Raw genomic sequence first — 13,408 nt, forward strand, 5'->3', positions numbered from 1 at the left:
AACTTTAATACACGTTGACTGGCGAAAAACTCGGTTCCCTCGGCCCCCACCGCGGAGAATAAACAGAAGGGCAACCATGACAACCATGCTTCTTCGCTGCTTTTGTGGAGGAAGTTACAGCGTCACGTACAGGCTCCTGCATATGTACTGCAGCTTCTCCAGCGGTTGGAGCTAAATGGAGCGGTCTCGTGTGAGCAGACACTATCCGGTGAATATTGCGTGTGGACGGAAGCTTTTTTGCGATTGCGTCTGCGTTAATCCTATGCGTTTAGCCGTTTTCGTCCTTGTGTGGCCGGGGCCTAAAGGGGCGTAGGCCCACAGCTGTGACAACTCAGCACTCAGGACTAGTGTCCATTTTAGGTAGCACTTTTCTGGAGCGTCGGACAGATGAAGACTGACAAAGACAATAGAGTCCTGTTGGAGTAAGACTGACAAAGACAATAGAGTCCTGTTGGAGTAAGACTGACAAAGACAATAAAGTTATGTGTGAGTTACGAGGGAGGCAAATCCTACTTTAAATTAGCTAAGTATCGCTGGTGTTTTTATCCACTCTTGCTAAAAAACATGTGTATATTCTCCATTCCTGTTCATGTGTCCTCTCACAATTATCACTGGCCCCGTGCATCTCGTAATAGTTGTAACCAGCCTGCTCTCGTCTATCCCACATGCTCCACTGAGATCCAACATCTAGTTTCAGGGGGCCTGTGGAACTGCCAGTCAGCTGTTCCTAAGGCTGACTTCATCTCTTCCCTGCAGTCTCTGGATTTCCTTGCTCTCACTGAGACCTGGATTACTCCATCAAACACATCCACCCCAGCAGCTCTCTCCACAGCATATTCTTTCTCCCATACACCCAGACCCACTGGCAGAGGAGGTGGCACTGGTCTCCCGCTCTCTCCCAAATGGAGCTTTTCCCTCTTCAAGCTACCTAACTTCACTCCTTCCACCTTTGAATTCCATGCCATCACAGTAACCCATCCTATACAATTAACCATTGTTGTTCTCTACCGTCCACCAGGCGCCTTGGGGGACTTCTTGGAGAAATTAGATCATCTCCTCTCACACATCCCTGAAACTGGCCCTCCCGCTGTACTTCTCGGAGACTTCAACCTCCAGACGGGGAAGATAGACGAACTAACATCTCTATTAACCGCCTTTGCTTTCTCACTGTCTTCGTCCCCACCAACTCATAAAGCTGGCAATGTCCTTGATCTCATATTCTCAAGGAACTGCACGGCTTCTAACCTCTCTGTAAACCCGCTCCACACATCCGATCACTTCTTCATTTCATTCTCTCTACCCCTTTCCAAACATAACAAACTAATCTCTTCTCATCCTGCACCTGTCCGCCGTAACCTTCGTTCCCTCTCCCCCTCTACCTTTGCCTCATCGGTGCTCTCAGCCCTCCCTTCCTCTGACTTGTTCCAACTCCTACCTCCAAACTCTGCTGCAGAAACTCTCCTCTCTACTCTCTCATCCTCTCTGGACTCTCTCTGTCCTCTCACATCTCGGCAGGCTCGTCTGTCCCCTCCTGCTCCCTGGCTAAATGACACACTGCGTGCTAATAGAACCATCCTTCGGGCAACTGTGCGGAAACGGTGGAAATCCAAACACCATGACGACCTCCTAACCTATCAGGCTCTCCTCTCCTCTTTTTCTGCTTCGATCTCTCAGGCAAAAAGCACTTTCTTTCAAGATAAGATCCAATCTTCCTATTCCAATCCCAAAAAACTATTTTCCATCTTCTCCTCCCTCCTGGACCCCCCCAAAGCCCCTCCCCCCTCCTCACTTCTGTCAAGCGACTTCGTTATCTACTTTGAAAAAAAGGTTGATGATATTCGCTCTTCTTTTTCTGACTCACCTTTACTCACCGCTGGGTCACCAGACCCTCCTTCCACCAACACACTGACCTCCTTTTCCCCTCTCTCTCCAAGTGAGGTTCTTACCCTCATTACCTCTGCCCGCCCTACCACCTGTCCTCTGGACCCTATCCCTTCAAACCTCCTTCAGACTATCGCTCCTGATATTCTACCGTTTCTCACCCATTTCATCAACACTTCTCTAACTTCTGGTCACTTTCCAAACAGTCTCAAGGAGGCAAGAGTAAACCCTCTCCTAAAGAAACCCACTCTCAACCCGTCTGATGTTATAAACTACAGGCCTGTCTCTCTCCTCCCGTTCCTGTCTAAAACACTTGAGGCGCGCGGTCTTTAAACATCTCTCCTGTTATCTCCATCAGAACAACCTTCTGGATCCGCACCAGTCTGGTTTCAAGGCAGGTCACTCCACAGAAACTGCCCTCCTTGCTGTCTCTGAGGAACTGCACACGGCTAAAGCAGCCTCCCTCTCCTCTGTCATCATCCTTCTGGACCAGTCTGCTGCATTCAACACGGTGAACCATCAGATCCTCCTTCGCACTCTCCAAGAACTTGGAGTTTCAGGCTCTGCACTTTCCCTCCTCACCTCATACCTAGAAGACCGCACCTACAGGGTAACTTGGAGAGGGTCCGAGTCCGACCCTTGTCAATTAACTACAGGGGTCCCTCAGGGCTCTGTCCCCTCCTCTTCTCACTGTACACAAACTCGCTCGGATCAGTCATTAGCCCGCATGGTTTTTCTTACCACTGCTACGCTGACGACACCCAATTGATTCTGTCCTTTTCCCGCTCAGAGACCCAGGTCGTTGCACGCATCTCTGCTTGTCTAGCTGACATCTCTCAGTGGATGTCTGCTCACCACCTCAAGCTCAACTTTGACAAGACTGAGCTGCTTTTTCTTCCGGGAAAAGAGTGTCCCACTCTTGACCTAACAATCAACATCGGCACCTCTGTTGTTTCCCCGACTCAGACTGCAAGGAATCTGGGTGTGACCCTAGATAACAACCTGTCCTTCACTGCAAACATCGCTGCTACAACCCGTTGCTGCAGATACACGCTTTACAACATCAGGAAGATGCGTCCCCAGCTGACCCAGAAAGTGACGCAGCTTCTGGTCCAGGCTCTCGTCATCTCACGCCTAGACTACTGCAACTCCCTCCTGGCTGGTCTACCTGCATGTGCCATCCGACCTCTGCAGCTCATCCAGAATGCAGCGGCTCGTCTGGTCTTCAACCTTCCTAAATGTTCCCACACCACTCCGCTCCTCCGCTCCCTCCACTGGCTTCCGGTAACTGCTAGAATCCACTTCAAGACACTGGTACCACCGTACCATGCTGCGAATGGATCTGGCCCTTCCTACATCCAGGACATGGTTAAACCGTACACCCCAGCACATGCACTCCGCTCTGCATCAGCCAAACAGGTCGCTGCACCCTCGCTGCGAGGGGGACCCAAGTTCCCATCAACAAAAACACGTGGGTTTGCTATCCTGGCTCCAAAATGGTGGAATGAGCTCCCCATTGAAATCAGGACAGCAGAAAGCTTACATACCTTCCGGGGTAGACTGAAAAGTCATCTCTTTCGACTCCACTTCGAGCAATACAATTACTAATAAAGGACTTATATACTAATAAAGGACTGGCTTATCTAAAGCCAGTTGAGTAGCACTTGAAATGTTTTGGCTCTATGAAACCTGATGTACTTATATGATTCTGTTTTCTTCAAGTTTGTATCTTCTTGGTCGAATGCACTTATTGTAAGTCGCTTTGGATAAAAGCGTCAGCTAAATGCAATGTAATGTAATATGGTTGAAGAAAATAAACCACTGCCATGATTATACATTTTAGATATGCTAACCAAAATTCATCATAACGGCACACCTTTTCTTCCAAATGGCACTTATATTAATTGTATCCTGCTATGAAAAGGAAGGGTAAGTATGATTTTATTAAAGTTATATCGCGCAGGGGATTTTGCTCTCAGACTCTCCTGTTAGTATTGAAGACGGCACATAGTCCTGTGGGCTAGCAGAAGTCTTATTACAAGGAATCACTGAAAACCTCAAAACCTGAAGTGCAATGTAAGCCGTGGCTGGATTAGCTTGAGTCACACCTCCAGCTCCTCCAGGGCCTGTTGGTCAGTGCTCTGGTTTCCTGGGACCTCACTGAGGCCTAACGCCCGAGACATGAGCCGGAGCAGAGCCGGCCGCTGGCCTGCTTTGGTTGGGTCACGTAAGGCTTTGTGTATCAGACCTCCATCCAGACTGTGCACATCTCCCAGCAGCTTTTCCTAGAGAAGGAGGAGAGGAGATGCAAGAGAGATACTTTTTAGGGGATGAGAAGTGTGTTCAATAAAAACAATTATAATAAAAAAACAAAATAATAGCTGACAAAATAATATATTCCATCACTGAGCTGTGAGTCTTTGGGCATTAAATAAGTGTCCAAAGTATCTTATCAGCAAAAGCGGAAGAAACATGCAACACATGCTTTACATTACAATTGTCACACTTTCAGGTTTGTAGCCTTTATTTATCCAGGTAAAAAATCCCATTGAGATCAACGATCTCCTTTACAAGGGAGACCTGCCGCACATTGGTTACACATGTAACAGAAAACAAAAAGGACACATACAACATAATGACAGGGGTACAATTTACAAACTTATTCACAAAGACAGGTACCAGGAGTATCAAAAATCATTTCATCCAGCTGTGCTTTAAAATTATGCAGGGGAACCAAAATCTTCATTTTCAAAATGTTTTGCAGAGTGTTCCAAGCTAGAGGGGCTGCGCATATAAAAGTTTTAGTGCCTAAAATAGTCTTAGCACTTGGTACATGTAATAAAAACACATCCTGGGATCTTAGGCAATAGCTACCTGCGACTCTCTGTGATATCAGTGAGCAGATGTAAGGCGGTAGTTTACCCAGCATGGCTTTATAAATGAACATGTACCAATGACTGAGCCTCCGTACAGTAAGTGATGGCAGACTTGCCTTGGCATACAGGGTACAGTGATGAGTAAGTGCTTTACAGTTTGTAACAAATCTCAGCGCACTGTGATAGGCGGCATCTAACTTGATCAGGCAATGGGCAGATGCATTCATATACAACAAATCACCATAGTCCAGCACAGGTAAAAAGGTCACAGAGACTAGCCTTTTCCTGGCCTCAAGTGAGAAACAGGACTTATTTCTGAAAAAGAAACCTAGCCTAACCCTCAGCTTTCTAAGCAAATGATTGACCTGAGGTTTAAAAGTAAGACAATCATCAAGCCAGATAGGTATTTATAACAGGTAACCACTTCAAGTACTTTTCCTTGCGTAGTAACAATATCCAAAGTTTTTAGGTTTTTGAAAAGAGCATTACCTTGGTTTTATCCACATTTAAAAGAAGCTTACACTCAGAGAGCTGCATCTGAACAATATTAAAAACAGCCTGTAATTTAACAACAGCCTCCTTAATGGAGGGACCTGCACAATACATCACGGTATCATCAGCATAAAAATGTGAAGTTGCTTCATCCACATTTTGACCTAAACTGTTGATAATAGATGGAGAATAAAAGTGGACCTAAAACACCATTTGTAATGTTTAACCACTCAGAAGTGAGCCCATCAAAATGAACACACATTGGGACCTTTCAGAAAGGTAGTTCACAAACCACCCCACTGCATGGCTGGATAAGCCAATACTGGCCAGCCTCTGCTTCAGAATATGATGGGAGACGGTATTGAAAGCTTTGGAAAGATCAATAAACGGAGCTGCACAACTCTGCTTATTGTCTATGTACTGTAGCGGCCAAAATCCTATAGAACTAAAACAGCCGCCGAGGCACTAGTTAGCGGCAATGATCATCCAAGTCCAGACAAGAACCTCCATTTGTGCATTTTATTCCAATAATAAAGAACAGGTTTCCTAGAGCTCTTTCCTTAAGCCGTTCCTATGGCTTTCCCTTGTGTAGCTTGAAACACCCTGGTAAAAAAAACCTTTTGCCTACTAGTGCTTTGGCTCCCACCACCCACCTGTCTCCAATATATACAATTACACCAGGTGCTCTAATCACCCAGTGCCCAAAACATGCCTTCAAAATAAAAGCATAGAAACTACTTTAACTTATGACGCTAACTAAGAATACATATAAATAAATGATAATAATAAACACTATAAACAGCAAGAAAATAAATGTTAAACTATTAAATAATATAAAGAGATATATATATATATAGCTCCAACAGTCTAAGATATTAGCAAAATCATTCACCACTTTCATTGTCGGAGTGATGGTGCTATGTTGCTTTCTGAAACCTGACTGATGTTTACATAGTAGGTTATTGTTACTTAAAAAGACCTTTACCTGCTCGCTCACTCACTAGGCTTTCAAGAACCTTGGCCAGAACTGACAATTTAGAGATGGGCCTATAATTATTTAATAAAGTAGCCTGCCCACCTTTTAGTAGAGGAAGGACATAAGCTGACTTCCATATTTTTGGAATTGTGTTCGTGCTGAGGGAGAGGTTAAAAGGAGAAGTAAGAGATGGTGCAATAAAATCTGCAGCTATCTTTAAAAAGAAAGGTTCTACGTTGTCCAGACCAGCTGGTTTCTTAGTATCTAACTTGGTTAACGCTTCATCTCCTCTCGTCTGGACTACTGCAATGGAGTTCTGTTCGGGGTCACCAGCAAAGCCCTGGACAGGCTCCAGTACGTCCAGAACTCTGCAGCCAGGCTCCTCACCCACACTAAGCCCTGGCAACACATTACCCCTACCCTCATCCACCTTCACTGGCTCCCGGTCAAGTCACGCATCCAGTACAAACTCCTCCTGCTAACTTACAAATCTCTCCACTCCCTAGCCCCTCCATACATCTCTGACCTCCTTCAGCCCTACACCCCCTCTCGTCACCTGCGGTCCTCTGACAAAGGGCTGCTCTCCATCCAGCGCTCCAAGCTGAAAACATTTGGCAACAGAGCCTTCAGTGTCGCAGCCCCCACCCTCTGGAATTCTCTCCCCTCTGCAATCAGGAATGCAGACACTCTGGACACCTTCAAAAAACACCTCAAACACCATCTGTTCACTCCCCTTTGGTCTCAACTAATATATAGTACTCAGCAACCTGTTCCTGTTTTGTTTTCTTCAGCCTATGTATCTGTATGATTATTATTACCTTTTGTTTTGTTACTTCCCATTGTAAAGCGTCCTTGGGTTTCGTGAAAGGCGCTATATAAATTGAAATTATTATTATTATTATTATGAACGGCTTCAATAGAAAAAGGAGAAAAACTGAAAGGGTTTTCCAAACCACGTTTTTCAGAGTCACAGACTGTGGTGTACGCAGTAGCAGAGTTAGAAACAGAATCAAACAGAGAGCCACAGGACGCAAAATGCTCATTAAAACAATTTAACATAATAGCCCTGTCCGATATAGTGCCAGATGCTGTGGTAAGGAGGCTCATTACGGATTTCACCGGTGGATATCGATTGTATGGCTTTCCAAAAATGTTCTAGGATTATTCAGGTTCTTTGTGGTAACTGACAGATAATACTTAGACTTAGCACTTTTTATTTGTGATGTGAAGCTATTTCTTAGCTGCCTAAAACGCAGCCATTCTACCTCTGAGCCTGATTTCCTAGCCTTGTTACTCTCATGTAGGAGACTGGACAGTTCAGCAGAAAACCAAGGATTGTCTCGTCCCTTCACTCTAAATCAGGGTTTCTCAAAGTGCGGCCTCAAAGTGCGAAACATTTCCGAGGGCCCTCAGAAATGTTTCTGGCGGCCCGCGATAGTTAATGTGACACGCTGAAATGCATGCGTTATATTTGAATCCTCCATGGTTGTATCTAGTAAGAATTAGAATGAGTAGCTTTCCAGCGGTATCTCCTGTGAGACTGTAACCAGGGCACAGCAGCCAATATGGCCGATCAAAGCAGCTTGACTTTACACTGTGTGGGATTGGTGGATTTGTGTGTCCGTCAAGGAAATCTCGGCCGGCAGCCATCATGGTCTGAAATGACCAATGGACATCGAGAAATCACTAAGGGCCTACCCACCAAGTAAACAAAACATAAACCACGTGTCTCCCATCAGTTTAGGTCTGTGAGGAGAGAGAGAGAGACAGATAAAATGGCTAAAAAAAACTTTACAGTTGCCGACTTCGCTAGAGATTTTTTTCGCTAGCAGCAGTGAAGATAGAGCCTCAGAACCTGAAGTCTTCGACTCTTCTGAAGAAGAAGAATACAAAGACAACAACAAGGATCCATTTGGACATGGGTAAGTGTAAATATTACAGTAATAGTGTACTGGCAATGTGTGGGGAATACCGCGAAAATGAACAATAGGTGTATTGATATATATTTTGTATCGATAGTCATGAACTTTTTATTGGGACAAAATAGACTCTTCATTAGCAAACGTTTACTCTGTGTTAACGTTATTTTGGTGTGTAAAAGGGAGATTACATGTGTAGATGATTAAATTAATCATTTATTCGTCCCACAACGGAGACATTTACAGTGACATGTTTTTGCCATCGATTATTTTATCATACTGTTCTGTACAGATGAGACTTTGTCATAGATTTATGTATATGTGTGCCTGTTATTATTTTACCGTCCTGTACAGATGAGACTTTGTAATCAGATGTAGCCTATGTATATGTGTGTCTGTGATTTTATACTGAATGTAAAGTAACTGGAAATACCTGTGTGTGTGAGTGAGTGAGTGAGTCTCCTTCTGCAACCTCCCAAACTTTATTTTGATGTGTGCATTGTTATTTGTACTTGAGCAACATTTTACTTGAACTTTATTTCAATGAAATTAGTTGTCCTACACAGGCGGCGTTTATCCAGCAGCCACAACATCCATCTGTGCCGGCCCCCAGGTCAAGATCTACCGTGGCTCAAGGGCCTTCACCAGAGCCATCACCACCAAGGACCAGCAGACCATCATCACTACAGCTGCCTCCATCTGCGGCTGCCACCAGGTCAAGATACAAACGGCACAAAGGCTCCACCACAGCCATCACCTTCAACCCAGCCAGCAAGGAGGTCTCGTGGAGGTCTCGTATAGCACTTGTACACCCCACCTACACAGCAGCCCATGCACCATCACCCCCACCTACACAGCAGCCAGACCCACTGTCTTGGAAGACAGACAAAGACCTTGACACTGTCTTGACATTTATAATGAATAGTTGGTTGAAAGTTCTGATGTTCAATATTGTAAATAGTGAGATTTTCCAGTTTCTTATATTTATATAAATAGTTGGTTGAAAAAAACATATTTATAATAAATTGTTGGTTGAAAAAAAAAGGTTGAATGCTCAATTTGTATTTGTACACATCAAATGAACCTTGGTATGTGATATGATGTCATTATTCAGTCCTAATGTATCTCAGTCCCTGCTGTGGTGAAAGTAGAGTGATAAACACCTGTTTTACTCAAAATTTGAATTTAATGTTTTTCATTTTAGACATGAATAACACATGTATATACAGTGTAATTCAAATATTTCACTGCTTTTGTGATCCTAGGACTTTGGTAACCAAATCTAAAATACCAAAACAATTCGATCACATGAGTAAATTTGTGTTTTCACAAGAGTTTTGAAGATTTTCCAAAAATCGGATTTCACATTTTAAGCTTTTCAGCTACTTATCTCATCAAACAGTGCTCTAAGGTGAGCAATATGCATATATAGCAAGACCAGAGATTGTCCTGAACATTTTGATATGTAACACATGGGGTGCCATGTTAGAAGAAATATATTTAAAAGGTGATTTAAGAAAACATCTAAAAATCGAGAAAATACCCTTAGACTCCAGAGGGTTAAGAATGGTAAAAATGCGCCCCCTGGGTTGTCATTCCTAAATTATGAATGACAGCTTGTGGAAAGTTTGCTAGACTACTGGTTGCATGGCAACTAGGCATCTCGCGAGTTGCGGTAATTGGTTAGTACAATAAAGAAAGGATTTGTTTTGGAATTATTTTGTGTTCCGTTTTTTCTTGGGCGGTCCTCAATCCAATATTGGGTACCTAAATTGGCCCTCACTCATCAAAACTTTGAGAACCCCTGCTCTAAATGTACGCAGCGGTGCATGTCTATCAATAATTTCCATAAAACCAAGATAAAAACAAGACCATGCAGTTTCTACATCAGCACACAGATCGATTTTTCCCCAATCAAAACCAAACAGATCATGCACAAAACCCTGCTCCACAAAATGTTTTTTGTCTCTCTTTGTGATAATGCGAGGTTTAACCTTTTGGACCTTAGTGTCCCTGATTGTGGCTCCAACACAGTGATCACTCAAATCATTAGCAAATACTCCCACAGATGAGTATTTATAGGGAACATTAGTTAAAATGAGATCAATTAGGGAGGATTTATTTGGGGACTTAATATTTGGGCGAGTAGGACTGTCAACAATCTGAGTAACATTCAAAGAGATACGAAGGTTTTTAAAATCCTCTGACACTGTAGTTAACCAGTCCCAGTTAAAATCTCCAAGTAGCACTATTTCCTTGTAGTCAAGTTGAGATAAAAGTTTTGCCAATGAAGACAAGGTGAGGGGGGCCTGTAACAGCCCACCACCATGACCTGTTGACCCTTTGCCACTTCGATATTTAAGGTTAAAAATTGTAATTGCTTACTAATTGATTTGGAAACCAATGTGGTTACACTAAACTTATTCTTCACATAAATGGCAACGCCACCACCTTTATTAAGTCGGTCGGTACAATATACATTGTAACCATTTAAGGCAATGTCAGAGGCCAAAATAGATTTATTTAGCCACGTCTCTGATTAGACAATGACATCACTGTCAGTCGAGCTCGCCCAAATGCATGCAGACAAAATCTAGTTTAGGTAAAAGACTGTGCGCATTTAAGTGGATGAATCCAAACCCAGACCTAGATTTAAAATCAGCAGGAGTAGCAATCTGACTATTACTGGGCGGACCAGGGTTAGGTTGTACATTTCCTGATAGCAATAATAACAAGAAAACCAGATATCTTTTCCTCTTAATCGACATACATAAATTGTCATCTACTTTAAAATCACCAGCAAAGTCTGCGAAAGTGTGATTTGAGCTCAAGAAGCAGTCCTGAAGAACAGTGTTGGGCAAGTTACTTCCAAAATGTAATATATTACATATTACTTATTACTGTCTTTTGAAAGTAATAAATTACATTGCAATATTACTGTCTCTGAAATGTAATGAGTTACACTACTTTTTAGTTACTTTCACCAAAATAACCGCAAAAGAATGGCTAGGTATTTTAAATGCTAAAATGTAGTTTAGTGCAGCTCATTATACATCCAGTGAAGGGCGATGTGGTATAGCATAACAACTGTGTAGGCCCTTAAGGCTACTAAAAACGTATTCGGTACGGGCCCTTCGGTTCGGTACACGTGTGTACCGAAGTGTACCGAACGAATATAACGTTAAACGTAAAAAATTGAGAACGTGAACAACTTTTTGGAAGTAATCTCAGGAGCTGCGTCGCAGCATTCAGAGTAATTTGCTCACATTGGGTTCAACGCGTCATAGATCGAGCAAGTCATTTCATTGGACGAGAGGCATACTATGAGAGCTGGTCACAGGGATGCGTTCAAATGTAGTCAGTAATTTGAGGAACTGTCGAAATGGCGAACGCAGATAAAGTTGAGCTCGAAAATCCTCCAGCATCATTGAAGTCTCCGGTTTGGGAACATTTTGGTTTCGCAGTTACGTACAAGGATGACGGACAAAGACAGGTGGACCGAACCAAAGCTGTTTGTCGGCATTGTTCAACTAACATTGGTTACACGGCTGGCAATACATCAAACTTGCACACTCATTTGAAAAGGCATCACCGAACGTGAATATCACCGGTACCAAAAGAAAAAAGACTGAAGTGCAAACCCAACTCCCACTAGCATGTAAGCCTCCACCACTCGCAGAGAGTTCAGACCGAGCCAAAGCTATTACAAACGCCAAGTATCCTTATGTTGCCATGTTAGCAAAGCGCTACCTGGCTGTATCTGATAGCGAGAGGGTGTTCTCCACAGCAGGAGACATTGTTAGTGCCAGCAGATCTGCCCTTTCAGCAAGCAATGTGGACAAGTTCATCTTTCTTTAAAACAACATGAAAATACAATGACAAGCAAGTCATAATGTCAAACTGGCTGCTTAGGTGCTAGTACAGTTCAAATACAGATTATTTTCAGTTCATCGAAATGCTGCACCTTAATGTTTATTTTATTATATTTTGTATTTATTTGAGTGAATACATTATTCACAGTTTAATAATAATAAAAAAATATATATATTTTATGTTTTGTGATAATTTTTTCTGCTGTACCGAACCGAAACCTAAAAACCGAGGTACGTACCGAATTGAAATGTTTGTGAACCGTTACACCCCTAACGGCTTGGTTGAATACTCGATTCTGATTGTAAATTCTTAACATGTGACACGTTGTTAATACAGCAGTACAGACCACTGTCAAGGACTATGATGAAGGTTGCTAAGGAGGATCCAGAAAGAGAAAGGAAAAGAGGTTAAAAGACGGAGCGCTGGACGTCAGATAAATCACCAGAAGAAGGCAGACAGGAAGTAAACAATAACAGGAAACGGAATGGGCTCTGTAGTGTGTTTAGTATATGGCCGTGTACAGGCCCGGCTCCAGAACAGAATGACTCAGGGTGCCTCTGAGGTTACAGGGGGCCCAGCAGTAGCAGGTTTACATGAGCAATAGTGGCCGGCAACAGCAATGAAAAATAGCATTGATGGTCCCCAATGAACAGATTATGGCATTTGTTATGTTTTGAAACCAAGCAAGTGAGAACATTTCAAGTGAGTTAAAAGTGCAATCCTGAAATATCTCATATAGTCCAAAGTGGACTATGGCAAAGAAAAGCACAACAGCTTCAAAGCTGTACTGATAAAACAAATGAGAACATATTGTAAATCAAGGCAAATATGATTTGAACCAGCTCATGGTTTGAAATGGCAAACATTGAAAAGCAAAAGTATTATTAAAACCATGTACTACATCATCACCTTGGTCCCATCATATCCTCTGGGAAGAGAATATTTACTGTGCTTGAGAACTGGATCACATCATCATGTGAGGTTGACTTTGTGACCTGGAGAACATTTCAGCTGCAACATTAGTTTGTTGATAAGCTTGGGATATGAGATCTTTCTGTAGCCATTCGTGGTGAAGGCATCTGTGCTATTGTATGCATTATGTTTGACCCAACATTTCTACAGGCATGGCAGAATATGGCACTATTTTACATTAATATTCTAGCCCTTGTCTATTTGTATACCACGAGCTGCAAGATGACCGCCTAACCCCACTGTACAGGCGGGTACTTGTTTAGATATACCTGGGCAGGCTCTGTTTTGCCGTGGTATCCTGGCACCTGAAGGCCGCAGAGGGGCGGCGTAGTTTCGGCGACGAAGACTGCTGCTCCGGGGGCGAGGGCGGCGTCAGGCTATGATGTCCACAAGCTAGTGTCCACAACGGAGGGTCACGT

At 43.2% G+C, this 13,408-nt stretch overlaps 1 protein-coding gene across 1 annotated transcript in view; it reads right to left on the bottom strand.

The window, feature by feature from the left end:
• abca2 (ATP-binding cassette, sub-family A (ABC1), member 2) overlaps positions 1 to 13,408 on the bottom strand; it is a 238,833-nt gene that overhangs the window by 150,874 nt on the left and 74,551 nt on the right. Inside the window, exon 7 of the mRNA XM_034208396.1 lies at positions 3,990 to 4,166. Coding sequence (XP_034064287.1) covers positions 3,990 to 4,166 — 177 coding nt within the window. The remainder of the gene's footprint in view (positions 1 to 3,989; positions 4,167 to 13,408) is intronic.

The sequence above is a fragment of the Gymnodraco acuticeps genome, unplaced genomic scaffold (genome assembly GCF_902827175.1).
Source record: "Gymnodraco acuticeps unplaced genomic scaffold, fGymAcu1.1, whole genome shotgun sequence".
NCBI classification, from domain to species: Eukaryota; Metazoa; Chordata; class Actinopteri; order Perciformes; family Bathydraconidae; genus Gymnodraco; species Gymnodraco acuticeps.